General features: G+C 53.5%; 8 protein-coding genes across 8 annotated transcripts; 4 read left to right on the forward strand and 4 right to left on the reverse strand.

Moving 5' to 3' along the window:
- Positions 1-168: 168 nt before the first annotated feature.
- On the forward strand, positions 169-716 carry CLAFUR5_13581 (uncharacterized protein; the record flags this gene model as incomplete). The annotated part of the gene is made up of 2 exons (XM_047912729.1): positions 169-647; positions 704-716. The coding sequence occupies 2 exons, from the start codon at positions 169-171 to the stop codon at positions 714-716; spliced, it is 492 nt and encodes a 163-aa protein (XP_047768535.1).
- Positions 717-2,157: 1,441 nt separating this feature from the next.
- Positions 2,158-2,805, reverse strand: CLAFUR5_13582 (uncharacterized protein; the record flags this gene model as incomplete). Its single annotated transcript, XM_047912730.1, has 1 exon — positions 2,158-2,805. One exon carries the CDS (start codon positions 2,803-2,805, stop codon positions 2,158-2,160), a length of 648 nt encoding a protein of 215 aa, XP_047768534.1.
- A 1,330-nt stretch (positions 2,806-4,135) lies between these two features.
- CLAFUR5_13583 (3-oxoacyl-[acyl-carrier-protein] reductase FabG) lies at positions 4,136-5,053 on the forward strand (the record flags this gene model as incomplete). The annotated part of the gene is made up of 3 exons (XM_047912731.1): positions 4,136-4,429; positions 4,476-4,964; positions 5,015-5,053. 3 exons carry the CDS (start codon positions 4,136-4,138, stop codon positions 5,051-5,053), a joined length of 822 nt encoding a protein of 273 aa, XP_047768533.1.
- Positions 5,054-5,959: 906 nt separating this feature from the next.
- On the forward strand, positions 5,960-6,417 carry CLAFUR5_13584 (Major facilitator superfamily transporter mfsA; the record flags this gene model as incomplete). Its single annotated transcript, XM_047912732.1, has 2 exons — positions 5,960-6,035; positions 6,095-6,417. The coding sequence occupies 2 exons, from the start codon at positions 5,960-5,962 to the stop codon at positions 6,415-6,417; spliced, it is 399 nt and encodes a 132-aa protein (XP_047768539.1).
- Positions 6,418-6,856: 439 nt separating this feature from the next.
- CLAFUR5_13585 (uncharacterized protein) lies at positions 6,857-8,186 on the reverse strand (the record flags this gene model as incomplete). The annotated part of the gene is made up of 3 exons (XM_047912733.1): positions 6,857-7,329; positions 7,382-7,705; positions 7,757-8,186. The coding sequence occupies 3 exons, from the start codon at positions 8,184-8,186 to the stop codon at positions 6,857-6,859; spliced, it is 1,227 nt and encodes a 408-aa protein (XP_047768538.1).
- A 499-nt stretch (positions 8,187-8,685) lies between these two features.
- CLAFUR5_13586 (uncharacterized protein) lies at positions 8,686-9,576 on the reverse strand (the record flags this gene model as incomplete). The annotated part of the gene is made up of 1 exon (XM_047912734.1): positions 8,686-9,576. One exon carries the CDS (start codon positions 9,574-9,576, stop codon positions 8,686-8,688), a length of 891 nt encoding a protein of 296 aa, XP_047768537.1.
- Positions 9,577-11,017: 1,441 nt separating this feature from the next.
- Positions 11,018-11,715, forward strand: CLAFUR5_13587 (Polyadenylate-binding protein 2; the record flags this gene model as incomplete). The annotated part of the gene is made up of 2 exons (XM_047912735.1): positions 11,018-11,437; positions 11,488-11,715. The coding sequence occupies 2 exons, from the start codon at positions 11,018-11,020 to the stop codon at positions 11,713-11,715; spliced, it is 648 nt and encodes a 215-aa protein (XP_047768536.1).
- A 382-nt stretch (positions 11,716-12,097) lies between these two features.
- Positions 12,098-12,466, reverse strand: CLAFUR5_20103 (uncharacterized protein; the record flags this gene model as incomplete). Its single annotated transcript, XM_059462943.1, has 1 exon — positions 12,098-12,466. The coding sequence occupies one exon, from the start codon at positions 12,464-12,466 to the stop codon at positions 12,098-12,100; it is 369 nt and encodes a 122-aa protein (XP_059319171.1).
- Positions 12,467-12,741: the final 275 nt, after the last annotated feature.

Genomic DNA, 12,741 nt, shown 5'->3' on the forward strand with positions numbered 1-12,741 from the left:
GACACCACCGACCGTGTCACATGCTCATATACTGTGCCCTACAGTACTGCCAATTTCGGACATCATTCACGCGACCGCGAGCTCTTCGCTGCCCGCGCCGCCACAGCTCACATCGGCATCGACACCCCCAAGTCGCCGACTGCACTTGTTGTGCTGCACGTCCTCGCCATGACTCTCGATGAAGGCTCTTTACAGGCCAAATACGACCTGGTCAATCTCAGCGTGATCACTTCAACTCAAATATCAAGCCGCACTTTGGCCGTGCTCGCTCAATTCTCACCATCTGGCCATGAGATCGAAAACAACGACCCGGCAACCATAGCGGCTGCTGGCAACAACAATGGCAGGCCCGTCATCGTTGCTCTGACTGCAAGGGCAAATGCGACGAACAAGCTCATCAGCATCGTCGAGATTGCGAAGCGTGAATTGACATCAAAGAAGGTGAAGTGCTTCCAGTACAATGCCCTCGGCTCAGAGATCGTGGAGATCGAACGCAAGTCGAAAAGTGGCAACGATGAGAGTGAGTCTGACGATGCCTTCGAGACAATGGGCGCTGTTCCTCTGTCCGAGAAGAAGAAGCGCAGTATGCCAGTCATGACAGTCTATCTCGCCATTACCCCCATAAGGGAACTGAGGTTGGCCTATGGGTAAGTGCATCGATCGCGTGTCTCGTGAGTACGCGCAGGACGCTAAGGTATCGTAGAGAGCAGACATGAGCCACGGACGACACGATCGTAGACCCGAGCGAGGATCGTGTGAGCGGCGATTTGGTACCAGCCTGGAGCCATAGGAAAGCCATCAGCCAAATGGTTGTAACACACGGCGCGCCCGCTTTCCACGCGAGCATCGATCAACTCATCAAAGGGACCTCGATCCGCCACTTTTGTGTCTGGAAGACTGGTTGAAGTGTCAACGCATGCGACGCGGCTACGAGGGCCGCTTCACCGTGGAAATTCTAACGCAAGCTCGGCATGCCTGAACAAAGATACACTACGTTCGAGAGTGGAGCTAAGGCTCAAGCCGCTACATTCCATGCTCTGCCCTTCAGCCGTAAGCCTGTGATCTAGATACCTTGCGACCAACTTTGTCACCTCACAGAATCGCATAGCCAACCCCAACACGAACATGTCCGATCAACAAGACCGACTTCGAAGTCAATATCAAGACATTCCGGACATCCCCTGTCCAAACCACAATGAAGAAGCACACAGCCTACTTTGCTGCCCAGTAGCGGGCTTTACTCTTGGACCAGCTCACTTCTACACCCCTTTAGGCCAAAAGGCCGTCGTGCCCGGGACGCAGGCGTGGGAAGATATCGTCTTTCGACACATGACATCCCGAAAACACCCATGCCGTATCAGTGATGGAGGAGAGATCAAGCCACGCCCCGACTGGTGCGAAGACGCATCAGAGCCAAAGTCAAAAGCCGCTGACGTTGCCTCATTCGATGCCCGTGTTGCCGCGAGGCAAAAAGAAATCGCGAAGACTGTAGCGGGAGATGGCTTCAAATAAGGGTATGCGAGGGCTCCCGCTGCATAGATCGGCTACAATGGCAATTATCACATGACTTCAAAATGACTATGTCCGACAAAACACAAAATACGCACCTCCGTCGACATAGCGGCAGCTTGGCTGTGCTGTGGATAGGAGCCATGTTCTTAATACCTATAGCATAACCATCGTATCGCAGACAGCCTGATTGCCAATGCGACAAGTTAACGACTGAACCATATCGGCGGAGATGATTATCAATAGTACGTAGTTATACATTTAATAATATGTATAAGTTACCTTATTCTGACGGAGTCGTCCTCCAGCCAGGTTGGCTTTTCCAGTGTGAAGCCAGTTGGTGGAGAGCTTGACGATTCAAGACTGCGTGTCATTGAGAGTGATGCATTTCTCCTGGGTCTCTACAGACTCTCCTAAGGATGCTGCCTTGAAGTAGGCGGAGTTGAAGCACAGAAGTTCTCGGATGGTCTTGAGCTCGACGTAGTCTTCGTCCGAGCGGTAGACGAAAAAAGATGAAAAGCATGAGACGAGTAGAGCAAAAATCAACGCTACGCGAAACCTGGGCTGCTGTATGTGCCATTGCACTCATTCTCACGTGTATACACTTTGAAGTGAATGTTCGCGTTCAACCCTGCCTTGTGAAGCCATTCACAGCTCCTCCTCATCCTGCCCACCTCCAATCCTATCATCACGCCGCGAGCTTCCCGACGGAACAGGATTAATCTCTCTCTTCTCCACCAACTCAACTTTCTTCGGCTCTGGAGGTCCCACCTCCTCAACTTCCCTCGGGATTGGAGTCTTCACCTCCTCAATCTTCCTCGGCGGCGGAGGATCTCTAAACCTCCCATTCGCATCCATAACATCGAACCGCTCCAAACATTTACCATGCTGCAACTCAAGCCTCGGGTCATGCCATCGACACCAGACATGTCTCAAATCCATCTTCTCGTCCTCTTTGGTGTGCGTCGCACTATCGCAGACCACGTGCTCATTAGTCGAGTGGCACTTCTTACACGCTGCTGCTTCCTCCTGTCGGGCCTCCAGCTTAGGGTCTATGCCGGTGAACCACGATGGATATTTGTGCTGATGACCTGCGTCGCCTTCTCGTCTATTGATGGGGTTTTGCTTGCGCCAGACATTCAGCATTTGTGCGACTGGGGAGTTTCTGAGTTTCGAATTGCCGTAGATGATTTTGCAAGCAGCGTCTGGGAAGTTATATCTCATGGGCGTCTTCTGGCATCGTTTTATCTGTATAACCTCGAAAATGCCGCCGCTCACCTCCGGGGCGACGTCCATGGTGACGGTATACATCTGGAACAACGTTGTCCACGACCAGGCGTAGGGATGGCCGTTGCGTGTATTTTCGTACAAGCCTCCCCAGTCCCAGGTCCTCCGTCGTCGCGGTTGGGGGCCGAGATAGAATTTCTTTGAGAGTATAAAGGCCGCTGGCTGACCGGGCTCACGCCAGATGACGTCAGTGATATCGGATGCTTCGAGTTGCTCCTCCTCCTCTTCTTCATATTCTTCATCCTCCAATACGATGAAAGCTTGCTGGTTTCCCGGTTGTTCCGCGTTCGCTTCTTGGTGCTGTTCAGCTCCGGGATCAGAAGCCTGATGTTCAGGTAACACCCCCAAACATTCGGATGCTTGGTGCCCGAAAGCGCTGCATTTTGCGCATTGATCATTAGGCTGTGGTTGCTGATTGTCATTACTGGGACCTCCCCCACGGCCTCGTTGGCTGCCACGGCCTCGATCGCCGCCACGTCCTCCTCGAGAGCCCCGATTACCACGAGAGGCACTGCCCTGGTTCTGAGGATTTTGGTAGCAGTCCGCAGTCTGATGATCGTACCGGCCACACAAAGAGCAGGGGTTTGGAAACAGCTGTCGCTGTTGATCACCGCTGTGATTCCCTCGGCCTCGACCCCGTTCGCTACCGTGTCCTCCCCGTGAGTCGGAATTACCGCGCCCTCCCCGTGAACTGGAACTGCCGCGATCACGACTCCCACGGTGTCGTCCTGACATGATGGGGCTCTCAGGTGCGCTATGCGGAGGCTTCGTCCGGAAGGTCGCCAATCGTCTAGGTCAATCTGATCGCTGTGGGTCCTTGAATTGGGTAGTCATAAAGCCAGTCTGTTCTCCTTCTGCTGCGTGGCATCCAGGTTGGAGCCAACACGGCGGCTTGCTTGAGGATAGCATGTTACCAGAAAATCTGATAGTCATAAATGACCTTTGTTAACCTGGACTCGAATACGGCAAAGGGCACAAAGAAAGATGCCAAGCCTATCAGGCAATGAAGTATTAGCCATATTGTAACAAAGAACTTGATCGTCCAGCCTTTCTGCCAGACTAGCCATGAAACACAAGCCAGTTGAGATCGGTGAATCTGGAAGACCTCGTTCCTTCCCAATGCAGTAATTCACGAAACTCGTCCAACTTGCCGCTCGTCCCACAGGCCACAATTTGGAGGCAAGTATGGCGACCGCGAATGGGGCAGCTATGAGGTCCGAAGCATTAGCCGTCCTTGTCACACCGACTTGAGCTCTTGCTGCGGGAATTTGAGCTTGTCGTATATGTATGTGAAGTTGCCAGCCTGCTGTTTCTCACCCATCATAGCGATCATCGCGCAATGGCAGCCCTCGGCCGACTCGCCAACAAGACCGCCATCATAACAGGCGCAGCATCAGGCATCGGTCGTGCCATAGCTTTCGCATACCACAAAGAAGGCGCAAAAGTAGTATGTGCTGACCTTCGCGAGAAGACAAAGTATACCGGTAGCCGAGAGGAAGAACGAACGACTCACGATAGTATCCGTGATATGGGCGGGAAAGCGATCTTCCAGGAAGTCGACGTGTGTAAGCCGGCTTCGGTGCAGAAATTGGTGGAGGCAGCTGTAAAGGAGTATGGTCGGTTGGATGTGATGGTACGCAGGTGAAGGGAAGTTTCGACTGCGAGCTGATGGTAACCAGGTCAACAACGCCGGCGTATCGCTCGAAGCACACGCAGGCTTCAAGCCAGTCTGGGAGCTCGACGAAGACATCTGGCAAGGAACACAAGACGTCAACTCCACCGGCGTCTTCCTTGGAGTCAAATATGCCGTGCAGCAAATGCTGAAGCAGCAAGCCCACGCAAGCGGCGACAGAGGCTGGATCATCAACACGTCCTCCATCCTAGGCTATGTCGGTGCAGAACATACTGCGGCATATTGTGCTTCGAAGGGAGCTGTGTTGAACTTCACGCGAGCCGCGGCTTTAGATTGCGCTCCGCATCGTATCCACGTTAATGGGGTTGCGCCAGGGTATACTGAGAGCTCGATGACGGGACCGATCTGGAGAGATGAGAAGGCGTATAGGGAGAAGCTGGCGATGCATCCTTTTGGTGGAAGACTTGGTCAGCCGGATGATCTTGCGAAAGCATGCGTGTTTCTGGCAAGCGAAGATGCCCAGTGGGTGACGGGAGTAAGTATTGCTAGAGAAAGTGTTGCGACAGCTGCTGACCATAGCCTCAGCATACGTTGCCGGTCGAAGGAGGGTATCTGGCAAAATGACAAGTCGCACGAGCAAAATCTCGTCCTTCGACCGCGGCCATTGATTGTGGCATCGTGGCTGTTCAGTAGCTCTCCTGTGCCTTCGCGCGTAGCCTGGCGCCATATCGCCACAGCAAGAACGGAGCAGGCAGCCCGAACGCCGAAAAGACGAGTGCCAGCATAGTAGACTATTGCCCCAGCCATAGCCCAGAACTTGGTACATCATTGGCGCAAAAAGTGGAAAGCCGAACGCTGCCAGACTTCTCAGAAGCTGACTAGCCGCCGTAGCAGAGCAATGCGACAGGTGTGACAGAAGCGATCAAGAACGGCTGCTCCCACGAGATCGCTCTTTAACAACCGCATGTCGTGTATACACAATGTTGGCAAGCTACCGTTCTTGCAGTCTGTGGTATACTGCAGTCGATAGCCGACGATGGAGGTGATGTATGCAGAGGAGAAAACATCGATGTCGCACGAGGTGTTCTCACGCGTCTCAATCACCGGCGCTTGCCACTTCCTCTTTGACCAAAGCAGTCGTGGCCCAGAACAACTCCATTACTCCAACACCACCTCCCACCCTTGCCATCAACATGATCCCGCACAAACATCTCCCAGCAACCACCAAAATCGTTCAATGACCATCTGCCGAAGTTCACCGCACGCATCGAAAGTGATGATGTCCCGGCCATGAGACGACGTCGACCATGCCGACAACGTGTGTGTATCGGCTCAAACGCAGATATGCCGACCGCCCACATGGCCGCTCCACAGTCGTGGACCTGTGTCTCCAGATTGCCCCAGATGGCGACCAGGGTGTGTAGAAAGTATGCACGGGGCAATCCGAACGACATCCGGCATAAGATCAAGGCGATGTCGCTGTCGCGTCGGTAGGTTGTGAAAGACTTTTGCGTCGTGACATATTGCGATATGGAGCTTCGTGGACGACCGCTCAATTGGGCCATCACGGCTGTGGCTGGGTCAGGGTTTTTGCTGTTTGGATATGGTAGGCCACACGATGCCCACGGAAAACTTTCGAGGCAGCAATACTGACGCGATGCATAGATCAAGGTGTAATGAGCGGCCTGCTCACAGGTCAAGCTTTCACCAAGCAGTTTCCCGAAATTGATACGACCGATACTGGCAATGGCAGCTCCTCACTCCAGGGCACAGTCGTGGCCATCTACGAAATTGGCTGCTTCTTTGGCTCGCTCTTCTGTCTCTTCGCTGGCGAACGACTCGGACGACGGAAGTGTATATGGTTTGGCTGTGTCATCCTCAGTGTAGGAGCTGCGCTCCAAGCAGCAGCCTATGGCATACCTCAGATGATCGTAGGACGTATTGTGGCTGGGCTTGGCAATGGCATCAACAGTCAGTGTGGAGGATAGAAGGCATAGATGCTTTTAGACATGTGCCATCCAAGCATGGCTGACTTTATCTGTTCTATCCTGAGACGAGGAATTTGAGTCTGGAGCAGATTGATAGGTTGTTTACGGGGAGGAAGGTGGTGATGCATATTCGGGATGCGGAGAGGGGTGTGGAGATGTCGGAGGACGGGGGTGGAGGGCAGGGGAGGGGAGGGGGGAGGAGAAGGAGATTACGGTGGATAAGGTTCATCGTATTTGAGCGTACGAATTTGAGGTGTTGTCTATTCTGCAATGAAGGGCAGCACAGACGTTCAGCAGTTGGTTGACTCTCAGAGCTCGAGGCGAGGCGAAGCGATCGGTATGTTGGACTACAGTGCGCTCAAGCACTCTCCCGCAGCTCTCGACCCTCCGTTGTGCTGTCATCATCCTTCGTCTCGAGACTGTTCCAGCCCTCTCCGTTCTAAGGACGAATGGTACATTCGCCTTCAGTCTCCTGTTTGACGCCCTGAACGAGAATGCGGCGAGTAGTCCAACACTCTGTGCATTTCTCAGGCACAACATGACGTAGCACCACCTGTCGGCTGGTCTTCTCAGCGGCAGGAACGGCTGCCGTACCTTCGCGCTCGATGACATCCTTCATAGCTTCGGTCAAATCGTCCTCAGCGATGCGAGCAAAAGCAGTCCATTCGGCAAGTGCTGACTCCTCGAACTCTAGAATCTCGATGTAGCCTTCACCTTCTTGGATAGTGTGACCCACGACTGTACAGCCATGTACCTCGCCGAAGTGTTCATCGGTGGACTCGGGATCGACGCGCCCATCCCATAGGCTGGGTGCCTCGCCCACGTAGTTGAGGAAGTCGTCTTCGGCATCGATGATCTCGTCGTCGTCGGTGTAGCCATAGCCATAGTCAGTACTGGCCACGCCCTGCTCAACTGGAATATCATCATTAGTACAGGTCCGACTGACGATGATTGTAGATCTTACCATCTTGCTTCATCGACTCGACCCGGTCCTCCTCGGCTGCCACGTTGACCTCGCGGTCGTGTACAAGCGAATCCCGATAGTCAAGCTGATCGTCCCGCTTCGTGATGCTTGCAGCTTTCTCGTCGAGAGAGGTTTCACGCTCCTGCAATCTGCTCTCCAGCTGTGACAGTCCTCGCTCGCACACTGTGGCAAGTCTCTCGCGCTCCTCGAGGGACTTTTCGCGATCGTCCAACTCACGCTTCTGGACCTCAGAGGCGCGGCAACGAGCATTGACCTGAAGCTGCCGGTCAATACTGCGCTGCATGCGACCTTGCACCCGGAGTTATGGTGCTCAATGTCAGCGAAAGCAATTTCTGTTCAACTCGCTTCTCTTACCCTGTTCTTGCATTACCCGCTCTCGAATCTCGAGAGCCGACTGTCGATCCACCGCATCTGCATTCTTCTCCTCGGTGGCTGCTTCACGAGTGACGATAGCAGCTTCACGATCGGCGAAGCCCTGCTGCTTGCGATTGACGGCCTCCTCGCGTGTCTTCAGCTCTTCGAGCTGCCTGGTCTGTGCCTCTGCAATGTTCTTGATGTGCAATCTCTCGACAGTGAGTTCCTCGAATCTGGCCTCAAGGCGAGAGAACACCGAATCAGTCACCACCTCAGGTGCAGGTTGTGGTGTATGGCGAACCATGATGTTGGCTTCGTAATGTGTCCGCTGGATGTTGTGATGCTTGAGGAAGTTGAGGAGGAGAAGTGGCGCGAAATGATTGTGTGCTCTTGGAGGGACGTCCGAACGCGTTGCGGGAGGCGCCGACATCCTTGCTCACTGCATGTGCCAAGCGCTAAGCCGTGATGCAGCTCTCACATGCAAGACCTCGCTTGATGTGGTGACGATTCATGATCCAGGACAAGTCAAGCTGAACGGATCAGGATGTATGGATTGACGTCACGACTATGATGCAGTGCTTCAAACATGGTCCGCAGTCAAGCAGGGCATGCCCCGTCGTAGCTGGTCGCTGCGTGCAGCAAGGCCCAGCAACAAAGTATGTTGCCGCCGCTATGTTTGTTGACTGTACTTTTGCAGAGCTGCTGAAGGATCGCAGAACCGTGTATTCACCATACGTCGACGCGCTGTACCCTCGGCTGCATCAATCGGACCTCGCTACTTAGTTATACGCCAGCGCGTTGAAGCAACGGTCTACGCTTCCATATGGAATCGGAGCGGTTGGTGGCAATGAATGTTGTCACCAGCCATCGGGGTATTCGACGCTTCAAGGACCAATGTGTTATACGAGGAGATATGCATGTAACACACCTCACGATATGATCTCCTCCATCACCGCCTTTCCTCCCGTGAACCCAGCCCTCATACTCGCCTTCGCCTCTTCCAGATCCGCCTTCATCTGCGCAAATTTCATCTCCTGGTCCTTCTTCTTCGTCTTCCACTTGATCAACTCATCATTAAGCTCGTCATTCTTCGCATCCCTCTGATCCGCCAACGGCGTCTGCGTCGTGTCAGGGTAGTTGGCTTCTTGGTCCTTTCTTGCATCCTCAAACATCTTGGCAATCTTGTCTCGTTCTAACACAGGGTCAGGTCGACGGCCTTCAGGCCAATTGACGTAGTTGATTTGGGCAAACCGGCGCTCCATGGCTTCGATATGCCTGATGACCTCACGATACGGATCTCGTGCTCGACGATATCGTGTTGGCATGCCTTGGCCCGTGAGCCATGCTAGCAGGCCGGCGATGGCGGTATTGATGGCGCCGAGTACCGTTAAACTCACCGTGGAAGTGTTACCGTAGGCAGACAAGGCAGTGAGCGTTGCTGCGACCAGGACCTGGAAGATGTACAGTCCGGATATGATGTAGTGTGTGATGGCGTACATAGATCGATTCTTCGCGTCTTGGGTCACAGCCCGCTTGTACATGCCACGGTTGCGTTGTCTGGCCTTTGCGGTCTTCGAAGGAAAGAAGACTGCCAGAAGGGGGTTGACTGGTGCTTCATGATGCCGATCGGTCCAGGGTTCTCCGCCTTCCTTGAGATAGTGTATACCGACAAGACCCTGGAATATCGCGAGTTCTGACCCGAAGTGCGGATTGCGAGATGTAGAAGGGTGTGCCTCAGCGGATAGTGCTTGAGGAGTTGAAGCATGTGCTGAGGTTGAGGAATCCTCGCCCAGACCTTTCTCGAGATCGTGATTGTCCATGATTGATGTTATGAAGTGCAATGCTCCTACAGGACCGCAAGAAGAAAATGGGCCATTGATGACCTTACATACCTCTCTTCGAGCATCGACCCTTGTCACCTTCGACGTCACTGCCGTCTTTCCAGCTCGAGTCGTGGTAAATTCAATGGACAACTTTCGCAAGAGCATGTCCAATGCATCGTGATGGACAAACTACTTATGATAGGCATGATGTACCCACCTGTGGTTGATGTTATGGGCTCGATTGTGCTTGTATGGAGCTGAAGCTGCGGAGTTGAAGGCATGAAGCTGCGCTATTTTCGTACCGGATGAAGTTTGGTGAGCCTATACTGCTCCCTTGACTGATTGGGCCAATGCGATGTTTTCCTCCTCTGTTGATCAGTGTCATCTGCATAATCGGAGCTCAAAAGAAGGCTCCACATAGCGTAAAGCTTCGGCAACATGATGTGTCGCCATGTTAGCCTTGCCTAATATGGCAAATACAGCTCTCACCAAGAATCATGTTACACGATGATGTCGCGTGCTGGCAATCGTACAAGGTATATGACGGCGGACGGCGAGCGCCATGTCGGTACTCCAAAGCTCGAGCGAGTACATGCAATCAACTTCGGAAGATATGCCTAATGAGTGAAAGTCTCATCTGGTATTTCGGGTACCAAGTGTTGCTGGCCATGAACAGTAGAACAATCAGCACCAAGGCAGAAAGACAGGCGAGGTGATCCACTTCCTCGAGGTGGACGCGCCAACGGGAACGTCTTCGGTTGTTTTTAGAGTCCTCCCCATGCTATAGCCAATTCAGAAGGGTAGAGCGATGGACGGGAGCCGTGCCAGAGTCATATGCGGTCAGATATCAACGAGGCCGACTAGAAAGACCGGGACAATGTCGTAACGGAGCAGCCAATATTGTCGTTGTCAGAAACATCGTCATCTTTGAGCACAGGGCACCGTCCTACAATTGACCTCCAGTCTCCGGGGCTCTCATCCGGCTTATGCAGGCTCATGTGACCCCTTTATGGATGTAATGCAGTGATCGTGAAGCTCATAGCATACGTCTGATTGTGGAGTGAAGGGAAGGTAAGCACCAGAGCATGTGAAGAAAGTGCGAAGATGGAAAGCACGTGCCATCGTGGAACGCGCTTAGCCGAATTCGTGTTCAGAAGCTGGGACAAGTATTCCGAATCTCGAGATTCCCTTTGTCGCAACACAACATCTTCACCACTCGACCACCACTGGACATTGCTCACTCACCACAGCCTTACTCAAATACACATCGCCGAAAAGTACGCGGATATTTGTCACATCACCTCACTTTCCAAATCCACACCGTCTCAGGTACGTTGGTGGTACGCCCGAAAGGACATTTTAAACTCGCGCGATGTCAGGAGCTGGCCTAACATTACCAAGAACTGAATCTCCCGCCTCAGGCGCATCATCCCACACAATGGCCGACACCGAGACCAAGCGCGAAGATGAGAACCTCGACAGGCAGCCAGAGGAGGACGACGTCGGCGACGAGGAGGAAATAGCAGCGATGAAGAAGCGCGTCGAAGAGATGGAGGCCGAAGCCGCAAAGCTCCGGGAGATGCAGGCGAACATCGATTCGCAGTCGGAGAGCTTACGGGAGAGCAAGGAGGACATCGACGCGCGGAGTATCTTCGTCGGTAATGTCGACTACGGCGCAAGTCCCGAGGAGATCCAGGCACATTTCCAGAGCGTTGGCTCGATCAACCGCGTCACCATCTTGCTGGACAAGTTCACCGGACACCCAAAGGGCTACGCATACGTCGAGTTCTCGGAGCCTCAGCTTGTGACACAAGCTCTCGTCCTCAATGAGAGCGTCTTCAGAAGTCGCAACATCAAGGTATGACACGTGAAGCTGCTACAAATCGCGTGATGCTGACAATTTTACAGGTCGTGCCAAAACGGACGAACCTGCCCGGCATGAACAGAGGCGGCCGAGGAGGTCCTCGTGGCGGAGGTGGTCCTCGCGGCAGAGGTGGATTTGGAGGAGGCTTCGGTGGACCACCACCATTCATGGGTGGTCGCGGAGGCGGAGGCTATGGCGCGCCATTTCCACCACGTGGTGGGGGCTACCGTGGAGGAGGCCGAGGCCGCGCACGTGGCTACAACCCTTACTAGATGGGGATCGTGGGCCAAGTCGCGCCAGACACCATCCATCCCACCGTCTCCGGGAACCTCGAAACCAATGGCACCCAGTCGCGATGCTGTTCTAAGCGATCAAGTCTCGAAGCAGACGCGACCTCAACCCTGAGCTTCTAGCAACGTCCTCTGTGCTCGAGCTACGAAGCAATTCTTCTACTTCAAGTCACTGGCATGGACGGACCGAAAGGGACCTTCCACAGCTAGCGAAGCTTGTTCTGTGTTCTTCTGCGATTCAAGAGATAAGATTAGTACGAGTGCAAATCGGGTATCAAGAAAGAAGCCAAAAGATCTTATTTGGAGTAAGAGCCATCTATACCATCTGCTGTGAAGTGGTCGTCCCGTCAAGGTTCAAGAGGTGTTACAATCTAAAGAGGTAGAAACCGTGAGGTATGAAGACGAGCAACTCAAATCTTGCGACATCGTGATGCTTGCGTGCAGAGCCTGCGACACAGACAACGCAGCTGGGTGATGCAGATTTGCGATGATTGAAACAAGTCTTGGCGACTGATGGAGCTCGAGGTCGCCGCCCAGGGTGTGGATTCCAGGATGCTGGCGCGGCGAATGATGTGATTACACCAAATTGCATCACTGTCCATGAGATGGGCATGGATGCCCATGATGTCGAGAAGGAAATGCACGCAGGCATGCTTGTCTGGCTGTCTGCTCGTGCCTGGACATTCGTCTGACACCACATCAGACATGCGAAGGCTGGAAGTGGTTTGATCATGCTCACTCACGCGGTCACGAATAACGTCGACTCGACTCAATGAGACTATGCTCGCGCAGTAGGCGCAGTCGTATGCACTCCATCGAAGCCACCCAGCCGATTCCCCACCAGACGGTCCAATGGCGCTCACTTGCGGCACTCCTTCTGGAACGTGTACGCCAATGGCTTATGCTCAGCCTCGAAGGATGCGGAGTGTTCATCAAATAAGCTTAAGCCCTCGAAGTGCTTGGTCAAAGTACCCCAGGACATGGGCCAAAGAATGCGTACACATGGTC

The sequence above is a fragment of the Fulvia fulva genome, chromosome 12 (assembly GCF_020509005.1).
Source record: "Fulvia fulva chromosome 12, complete sequence".
NCBI classification, from domain to species: domain Eukaryota; kingdom Fungi; phylum Ascomycota; class Dothideomycetes; order Mycosphaerellales; family Mycosphaerellaceae; genus Fulvia; species Fulvia fulva.